At 46.0% G+C, this 10,571-nt stretch overlaps 1 protein-coding gene across 1 annotated transcript; it reads right to left on the reverse strand.

Moving 5' to 3' along the window:
- Positions 1-7,945: 7,945 nt before the first annotated feature.
- On the reverse strand, positions 7,946-10,571 carry SS18L2 (SS18 like 2). Its single transcript, XM_045857275.1, has 3 exons — positions 10,386-10,571; positions 10,072-10,148; positions 7,946-8,235 (listed from the first exon to the last, which is right to left on the reverse strand). The coding sequence occupies exons 1-3, from the start codon at positions 10,452-10,454 to the stop codon at positions 8,148-8,150; spliced, it is 234 nt and encodes a 77-aa protein (XP_045713231.1). The 5' UTR covers positions 10,455-10,571; the 3' UTR covers positions 7,946-8,147.

A 10,571-nucleotide genomic window follows, 5' to 3' on the forward strand; every position in this document is an offset into this window, starting at 1 on the left:
CCCCGCGAGAGTCAGGGCACATACCGCGAGAACACAATCTCCAAGGGACTCTTCAACCGAATGAAGCGCACGTGGGCGTGGCTGAGAGCTCCAGCGAAGCCTCCAATTTGGCGCTCCTATAACTGAGCTGGTTCTTTATTGTCCCGCCCATTTCCCTTTACTGAGGGAGTCAGTTGCCCAATCTAGGAGCCCTGGATGCGCCTGCGCTCTCTACTTTCTCTCTTCCCCCTACTTTCAAGGGCCGTGAGCTTCCGCGCATCTCCTGATATCGCGAGGCTTCGCCGTTGACAGCTGCGAGCCACTTGTGTGAATTAAGTCGTTGAAGTTTAAGTAAGCCCACACATGTTTCGGCCTCTTTTCTTTTCTCAAGAATTCACCTCAGAGAACTTTTAGGCTAAGGTGCGTGTTCGGACCGCTGGGGCGCCAGCGTCACTGGGATAGTTTCTGTTCGTGGCAGTTTTACATTTTGTATGAGTCCGTTCAAGCCTTTTGCCCATTTTTAAATCGGGTTCTCCGTCTGGATGAATACGAGAGCTCTGGATGCAAATGTTTGTTACGTAGACGGTATATGTATGTTCTGAACCCAAATCTTTTGCTGGTATATGGTTGCGAATATTTTCTCCCAGTCTGGGCCTCGTCTCTTCATTGTTTTGATGGTGGCTGTGCAAAGCAGTTTTTAATGGGAAGTCCTTTGATCGATTTGTTCCCTTCGATGTCTCTGGAGTTCAGTTTCCCCAGCTGTAAGATAAGCAGGCTGAAATACCTTCTAAGTGCCCTCCTTGACCAAAAGTCGTTTATTCTGTCCTGTGAGTTGAAGTTATCGTTTAGATGATTTGAAGGGAAGGCATGCTATTTGGTCCGTGGTTAAGGCGAGTCAACTGCTGTGACGAGACAGCCCTTAGCGTCCACCACCAGGGCTGATGGCTCCTCCTCCATCCTCAAGAGCGGTGGAAAATGGGTATCCAAGGAGCTGACAAACTCAGGCTTGGTTTGCCTGTGATTACCAGGAAGGGGAATCCTTGGGAGGAATTTTCTGGTAATAATTCTGGGTCTTTAGCCTGAGAGAGGGAACGCACCAGCTGCTGGAACTTCAATGGCTAGGACGTTGACAGAACTAATCAGGAGTGCTGGTGGGGAAACTTCGATGAAACAGATAATTTTCTAGAAAACAGAAATCGCCATTTTGACTCAAAATAAATGGCAGGATTGAATAGAACAGTAACCATTGGAGAAATTAAAGTAGTAGTCCCAAGTCTCCCTATGAACAACTGTGTAAGACGTTCTGACACAGCCAAATGGGGAACTTGATTATGGACTAGATTTTAGACGATACCAAGGAAATATATTCAATTTTGCTACATGTGATAATGAAATTTCAGTTATATAAGGAAATGTCTTTGGTTTATTTAGAAATGCATCCTGAAGTACATAAGGATGAGAACTCATGACATCTATCTGTGATTTGCTTTAAAATACTTCATCAAAGAAAAAAGAGAATGCATTTTAAAATAGATCATGAGTGAAACAAATTTGGGAAAAAAATTTTTAAACATTTTATTTATGTATTTATTTATTTATTTAGAGAGGGAACGGAGGGAGAAAGAGAGAGAGGGAAACATCAATGTGTGGTTGCTGGGGGTCATGGCCTGCAACCCAGGCATGTGCCCTGACTGGGAATTGAACCTGCGACACTTTGGTTCGCATCCTGGGCTCAATCCACTGAGCTATGCCAGCCAGGGCAAATTTGGAAAATTTTTGATAATTGTTGCCTCCGGGTGACAGGTATAGGGTGATTTTTTAACTATGTTCTCTGCTTTTGTATATCTTTGAGATTATTCATAATAAAACCATTAGGAACCACAGTCTTCCTTTCCAAAAAACACAAGCTCCAAATTGTTTCATGGGCAGATTTTGCCAGACCCTCAAAAATCACCAATGCCTTTCTTAATCAGAATATTTCAGAAAATAGAAAAAGAGAGAGAACTACCTAAATTATTTTGTGATACCAAAACCAGGCAAAGACAGGACAAGATAGTTATAGACCAATCTCATTATAAACATTAATTTAAAATCCAAATAAAATATTAGGAAATGTAATTTATCAGTTTTTAACCCCCCAAATGCTCACAACCTAATTGGCTTTAACTCAGGAATGCAAAGATGGTTCAACACCGGAAAATCTGTTCCTATAATTTGCCATATGAACGGATTAAAGGAAGAACACATTATTTTCTCAATGGTGTATTGGTTATCAATCTGTTGCCTCTCAGATCCTTCCGTGTATCCTCCGTAATACACAATTCAGCTTCAAGCAGGGATTCCTGCTCCAACCTCTTCCCAAAGTAACTTTTACACTCTTATGACTCAGAGAAGGGAGAAAAGAGATGTCCAGTGAGAAGGTACACAAACAACTCTACCTCGTTTGCTGATACTGTTTTGGAAAAAATAAAATGATATTCTGGATCTTAAATGGGAAATTGTGCAGAAATGAGTTAATATTATCGTCCTGAGGCTGCTGTCTTTAGAAAGGCCTGCTTACAAAGTTGGCCCTTAAGTGGAATCAGGGAACTTGAATGGTAATTGGTTTCCTACACTTACAGAATATTTTCATTATATGATAAAAGTGCCTCACTATGCCTAAACTATTGGTGTAAACAAAAGCGTTTATGCTGAACACTTGCTCTCCTTTCGGAACTCTGGGATTTAGGTATGTGCGAGGCAGAAAATGCGTATGTTCCCAGCTTGTAACAAAAACTCTGGGTACTGAGTCTGTAATGAACTTCCCTGGACAACCTGTCTCACATGTTGTCACAGTGCATCCCTGGTTGAATGAAGCTTGCCCTTTGGGACTCCACTGGGAGAGGGAAGTTTGAACCTAATTTCCTGTGGGCTTTGCCCCATGTGTCTTTTCCCTTTGCTGATTTCACTTTGAGTTCTTTTGCCGGGAAGAAGTCAGAGTACAACTATGTGCGCAGTCCTGTGAGTCTTTCTAGCCAACCATCAAACCTGGAGGGAATCTTGGGATCCATGGCACAGAAACAATTATTACAAGAATTTAATAACAAAATCTATATTGAAAATTTGGGAACACATATTTTGAAATCCTGTAATTTTTGTGTGTGTGTGTGTGTGTGGAAAAATGAGTAGACCATTTTATGCAGTAAATGAAAATGTATATTTTGCTAGAATAACGTCCTCATGTTAGTCAAGATCAGATTGGCTTTCTCCAGGTGGGGCAGGGAACTTGGCCATGGCATCTGTAAGCTTATATCTCTATAGCCCGGCAACCTGAAAGGAAACCTTTTTCCCTGCCAGCACCCAGTGAGCAAAATCCTGGGGAGAGATTCTGATTGGCCTGAAGTGCATATGCCCATCTCTGATGGCCATGGCAATAGGCAGATATTATGATCGATCAGCTTGGGGTGGAGCCAGTCACCAGGAGAAAGGCATGGGGATGTGGCGACAGAGATGGCCACCCGGGCAATGGCTTCAAACTACAAAATCACATTCATTGTGGGTGCTACACCCATCTTTGGCCTCTTAGGTAAGTGTCTTTTCTTTGCCACTAACTTGTTTTAAAGCATGGCTACGTCTTCATAAATGTCTGCTGCTTCATTTTCTTTAGGGGGTAGTTTGGATCCCATCAAAGTCATCTGAAAACCCCTCCACCACAAACACTTCCTGTCAGACAGGGTCCTGACTCGTTTTCTATCGGTCCTACTCGTTTATTTGTTTCATTCTCTAAATTCTGCTTTGCTTCCTTGGCTCTGACACTAGTTTTTGCAAATAGATTGGGTTTTGGTTAAAAAAAAAAATTCATCTGCCCTGGGGCTGACAGAAGCTATATTTGCTGAGCCGGTCTGTCTGGGTCTGCCCACCAGGAGTAAGGCCCTAGACAGCTGGCGTCTTGGTTGTTTTCCTCGGAAGACTCTGAGACACAGTGGTGTGAGGGCAAGTTGCTTACTTAGGAAGTGACCCCAGGAAACTATTCCGGGAGTGGCAACTCGAAGCAGGGAAGGGGGCCAATAGAGTAGGTGCTGTTGAGCCAGTCGCCAGAGCGCCTGACGAGAGTTTAATCCTGCTGGGGAGCTCGGGCCACCACGGTAGAAGGACATCTCAGAACTGTTCTTACGGTGGGGGCGGGGACACTGATACTCCACCTCCTGGGGGGTCATTCGTGGGGAGCTGCTCCCCGGGGTGATACAATGCCCAGGCTCTTCTGGCCTGCTACACCTGGGGGGAGCAGACTTCCAGTTTTAGGAGGAAGTCCTCAGAATAGAGATACCGATATGGACTGTTGGGAGCCAGGTGGACCACAAAAGAAAAAGTTCAGCGAAGTTGGAGTCAAGTTCAAGAAATGAGAGTGGGATGCTGATAGGCTCTGCTACCACTGGCCAATTTTGTTTGAAGACAAAGCGGGTGTTCAAGAATTAAAAAGCGTACTTTTTCTATGATGTAGAAGCACTTGATAATTTCCACGCAGAGTTTGGGCAGCTGCAACATCTTGTCCCACACGGTGGTGCCCTGGTCTGTGCCGGGGCATGAGTATCCCCCATCTTGCCAGGCTTACTCGGAGCCCCTGACAGCAGGGCCTGGTGCCTCTCCTCCTGCCTTTTCCTCACTCTAGAGCCCGGCGCAGCCCTGGTCAAATGAGGACTCGCGTTATAATTGAAAGGATGACTACATAGGTGCGCACTGCTCTATAAATGGACTCAAGAGAGGACAAAAAAAACCAACAACAAATCAGTTGGGATGAAGGGTCTTTGCATAGCTGTTGCGTCTGCCTGCACTAGTGATCTCGTATCAGGTTCCTGGTTATTCATATCTCAGCTGCAGTATTACTCAGGTCGTCCCTGATTCCATAGTTTAAAGTAGCTCCCCACTCTCCAGAACATTCCCTGTTGTCATTCTCTGCAGAGCACTTATTACCATGTGAAGCTTTCCTTGATTATTTGTAGTTTATTGTGTGTCTCCCCCATAAACAGATTACTTATACTATGTTGTCTTCTTTATACTAGAATAAAGTTTCCAGGAGAACAGGGACAGTGTACGGCTTCCTCATGCTGTACCCTCAGCACATAGTACTTAATCAGTAAATATGGTTGATTGAATGAGTGAATGATGACAGAAATGAAAACCCCCTTGGATCCTAGACTCTTCGTGAGATTTGGGAAGAGAATGTCTCAGGGATTGAAGAGAACATCTAGATTCTAGGGGATTCTGTGGGATTTTCACTGAGAGCAGATTCACTAAAAACTGCTTCTATTAAAATGGAATCAAAACGACGTATGTGTGAGGTTTAGTAACAATAAAACGAAGATGTACACAGACCACTCTCACTAGTGAAAGCTCATCCCAAAGGCTCAAGGACATGTGAGGGAGCACTGCACATCACTTCCTCCCTAGGCAAGTTGTTACTTGGGAGTCCCCAAACTTCATACTGGGATGTTAAGAAGCCTCCTGAGAAAGTGGAAAAATAGCTTAACATTTCACGAAATAAACCTGACCTCAAATTATCTGCTTCCTTTGTCTTATTTACCATATCCTCATCCCAGGAGAATGTAATGATGACAAAAGTCACCAGTTACAAATCCAGGCTCGGACATCCAGGACAACAGGCTCTGCTGTTCGGGGAGCAGCCTGACCCCGAGCGTTGGAAAAGGACAGCTGGGTGGAGTGAAAAAGTACGCTGGGAGCAGGTGGCCTGAGAAGACAGCCTACATTGTCTGGGCGGGTTTGGTCTGCGCCTTCCGAATCATCTTTCGCTGCTACACTGAGCTCTCTGTTCTTCCAAAGGGAGGGCAGGTGCTTGTGCTTCAGACTCTCTCTGAAGCTGACAGGCAGAGATGGGCTGGGGCACACTCGGCCACAGCTAGTAAGCCCATGCCGGCTCCTCCAAAGGGTCTCCACAGAACAGGGCCCTCTGGGGCGGCTAAAGCAGCCTCGCTGTTCTCAAGGTATCTCATGTGCCCGGATTAGGTTCTCTGCACACAGACTGAAATACCTGAGACAAAGGGAGGGGAACACAGCAGGTCACAAACTGCTTCCCTCTGAGCAAGAGCTGGGCTTTGACATCAAGGATATATATTCCCTCTGCCACGCAGAAGCTGCACTTGACTGCTGTAGGCCACCCTGGCTTGCTCAGAGCCCATACTCTGCACCATGGGAGCCTCTGGTGCTGTCTGTCACAGACCCTCACCCAGCTTGCCAGTAGCGGACAGTTCCTTGTTTAACTTATTGAGAGAGAGAGAGAGAGAGAGAGAGAGAGAGAGAGAGAGAGAGAGAGAGGGAGAGGGAGGGAGAGAGGGAGGAGAGGGGAGGGACAGAGACATCGACCTCCTGTTCCACTCATCCATGCACTCACTGGTTGATTACTGCATGTCCCCCAACTGGGGATCGAACCTGCAATCTTGGCATATCTGGATGACATTCCATGCTACCTGGCCAGGGTTGCTTTCTACTTTCTTCTGTCTTCTCTGACATCTGGGTCCCTGTTGGCCACAAAGGTGGCTTGTTGGAGTAGTAGGAGCCAACTCCCCTGTAGGCGGTGTCTCTCCCCGCCAACCAGTGTCTCTCAGGTGGTCACTTCTGGGACATCCTGCATGCTTAACGGAGGTCCCAACAGAAATGAGCCCCTGCTGAGACAATGCAGTTGACAGCCGGGCACTGATGTGTTCGCGCTGTGTGTCATCTGAGGGCTCTGACCCTTTCTGGGTCTTCTCAGGTCTGGGAGGCAGCTTGTTCTTTGCTCCCTCCCCCATTGTGTCAGAACAGCCCCACCCCGCTCCCCGACCAATGTGTGGATCTTGTTTGGATCCTGATTCAAACAAATCAACAAAGACATTTTCTGATAATCAAAAAAAACTGAACATTGACAGGGTCCAAGATACACTACTACAGAATAGGGCACCTTGGCCTATCGGATATTTTAAGCTGAGGGAACTTGAGAAATGGCAGGTGCTGGAAGGATTCCCTGACGCCCCCTAAAGCCCTCCATATACCCAAAGGAGCATTTTTATCTCTGAAAACTGAGGGTCACAGAGAATCTGAACACACCAACCTAAGTTTACCCCAGTTCACTACACTTAGCTCATATCCCTTTGTCCTAGACTTTCTATTCTTTTATCAAACCTAGTAAAAAGGCTCAGGTTTAACTGCTTCTTTGGGTCTTCATTTCCTTATGAAGTCTCTCCCATGTCATGTAACATGTTTATTAAATATATTTGTATGCTTTTTCTTTTTAAAGATTTTATCTCTAGAGAGAGGGCAAGGGAGAAGAGAGGGAGAGAAACACCTATTGGTTGCCTCTCACACGGCCCCAACTGGGGGCGGAGCCTCCAACCCAGACCTGTGCCCTGACCAGGAATCGAACCAGGACCTTTCACTATTGTGGGATGACACTCAACCAAGCCACACTGCCACATCACTCAGGGCTGGTATGCTTTTCTTTTGTTCATTTGTCATCTGCTATGGAGGCCCAGCCGATATTCTCCATTAAAAGAATAGAAGAAAAAAGGTACTTGTCCTCCCCTATAACACCATCTACTGTTAGATGACATTAGATAATAATTAGGGATTACTATGAATTTTCTTAGCAACGATAATGGTGTTGTTACGTACATTTTTAAGTTTGGAATGGGATACTTAATACATGAAAATTTCTAGACCTCACCATCCGTGTTTTGTGGAAAGGCAAGCTGTGTTTCAAAGCCACCCAAACAGCGCAGTCAAGGGGCCCACAGCTAGAAACTGGGAGAAAGGAGAATGCAGTTACGTGTTCAGCTGGCAGGGTCTCAGCCAGGGGTCTCACCAGTCCCTGCTGGTCGCCAAGCACCCACTCGGTTTCCTCTGCAGGCTAAAACGAAGAACGCAGACCTGAAGATGCGAGTGGTACCTCGGTTACCCAAACCCACCTATTTCAGGAAAGAAAACACCTGGAGGCAACTTGCTTGGGGGAATCTGCTTCCTTATTAAAAATAAATATTTACATTGAAATACAGTTAATTTAGTAGCTTCCTTTACATTTTCCCACTTGGAAAGGAGCCACAAGGGTTTCCTTCATGTTTTCAGCAGCTGCATTGCTCAAGATCCCGTTTCACAGGAAATGGATTACATTCAATTACTCCTCACGACAGTCGGCTGGAAGATCACTCCATTACTTTTGAAGGACTGGTTGGGTTGGCATCTGCAATGGTAGCCAAATAAATGAGATTTCTGTGTAACACATGCTGGTACCTATGGGTGAAAAACAGCAAAAATTACACTTTTGTTTTTACTGAATATGAACAAACAAATGCAAGAATTTACCTGCTCTAGTGGACGGCTCACCCGCTGACCAGATGATTCAGTGCTGTCAACCTTCTTGTTTAACACATTCAAGGAAAATATGTCCAGAATCTTAGCTTTTCTCACTTATTTCCATCACTACCTCCATAGACCAAGGCTCTATCACTTCTTGCTTAGACTATGGTACTGGACCAGCCTCCTGGCGGGTCCCTCTGCTCTACCTCTGCTCTACCTCTGTACCGGTGTTCTGCACATCAGCAGCCTGAGTGATCACTGTACAGTTTAAATTAAGATCATGTGTTATGATCTTAATTTAATACTGTTTAATACCTTCCAAAGCCTCCCATCTCATTCTAAGTAAAGCTGAGCCCTTTTCATCACCTACAAGGCCCTACAGGATTGGAGCCTCTAGTTACCTCTTGGATCTCATCTCCTGCCACTTTCCCTTTGGTCATTGAGTTCTGGCCCCAGTAGCGTCCTTGTTGGCGCTTCAAGACATCCAGCACACTCCCATCTGGGGGCTTTTCCACCTCATGCTCTGCCTCACAAACCTGATAGCTGGCTCCCTTACATCAAGTATCTCTACTCAAATGCCACATCAGAGGTACCCCCTATAAAACAGCACGCTTCCGCCCCCTTATCCTGTTTTATTCTTATTCAAAGAGTTATCAGCATGTGCCTAATTACATGATTTCCCTCCTCTAGATTCCAGTGTCTGGAAGGTAAGTTCCATACTACCAGAACTGCTGTTTGGGTAGTGATTCCTCAGTAGCTGAAACAGTGCCTAGTACTCAGTAGTAGTTAAAAATATCTGAGCTTAAAGCAGGGATGAACTACTTCCACGTGAACTTCCTAAAGCAGCAATTCTCAATCAGGGAGTAGAGCCCCCTTCCCAAGAAGAAAAGTCAGATCAGAGGGCAGGAATCATTTGCTTGTGCAATGAGAAAAAGCCCACTAGGAGGTTCTGGTAACACTCTTACCCATAAGTTGAGAATCGCCGCACCAAACGAAATGCTTTGCAACTATTTCCATACAGAAAAGTGGGTGTTTACTATAAATTGTAAAAACTCAATTTACCAAATGCTAGAGTTGAATGTAAAAACTTCCCCAAAGTGGTTATCTCGACTATTTCACTGAGCTGTTCAGTAGGGGACTGTAGGTGATCTTTAGGGGGTGGGAAATGCATGGCTTTCTTAAACATGACTTTAGTAACGATGAAATAATGTATTTCTCTGTAACAAATGGGGCATAATTCCTGGATGACATTTAGAAAACAGACTATTTTCTCTCATTTTGATATACAACTAGAAGGCACATTAAATTACTGTGCAGAATTTATCTCTGGCTTAACTTGGAACTCTTTCACTGGTCTTTGTGTTACAAAGGAACATACACAAAGGGAGGGAACTTAGCAACTAAACTGTCTGACTCCCGCAACTTGGAAAAAGGATGGGCCAGGGAAAAAGGGCCCGCAAGAAAGCAACCACCACGCCCATCTCCTTAGACTAGTTTTCCGCGGGCTTCCCTCCCCATCCCCGTTGTCATCAGCTGACGTGGCTTCACGTGAGGAAGGCTTTGCAATGAGCACAATTCAAGTTTTGAAGAAGGTGCCACAACTGACTCCAGGCTTCTCAATGTACCGTCCCATGGTCTTGGGCAGGTGAGCAACGTCTCCGATCCTCCTCTGCAAACAATCTGCCCAAACTACTAGTTCAGGACAGCCCCTGTATCTCCACAATGGCTTCTCCTCCACTCAGAAGTAAGGGGAGGGAGTTGGGTACTCACTGGACGCACTCATTCGCCCGGCCTTTGTTCTGATACTCCACGATACAGCGGATCAGCTGGTCATTCTCCTCCAGGAGCTGAAACATCAGGGAAACTATCAGTGCCACATATGACATCAAGACGTTAAGTAACCTGCCCAAGGTCTCACGGCCCAATACTGTCCAGACCCGGCGCGTTCGCTTACTCCTACCCCTAACAGTCAAAGCCCTAGGCACCAGTCTCAGCTGGGGCACCGCCCACTCCAGGAAGCTTCCAGGGCCCGCAGCCCTTCGGTTCACCACTACGAATGCCCTCCTCTTTGCGTTAGCGCTCACCCGCTGGATCGTCTCCTGGTTGACTTGCGCCTTGCCTCTCAGCCAGTCTGGTACGAAGGCCACAGACATTGCGGGAAGCCAGGCTGGAACCAGGGCTCAGGCCCGATGAACCCCGCGGAGCTAGACCACAACCACCCAGCAGCTCCACACACCTTACAGCTGCAGAACCCACAATAAGTGCGGGCT

The sequence above is a fragment of the Phyllostomus hastatus genome, unplaced genomic scaffold (genome assembly GCF_019186645.2).
Source record: "Phyllostomus hastatus isolate PE091 unplaced genomic scaffold, TTU_PhHast_1.1 phas_scaffold_129, whole genome shotgun sequence".
NCBI lineage: Eukaryota > Metazoa > Chordata > Mammalia > Chiroptera > Phyllostomidae > Phyllostomus > Phyllostomus hastatus.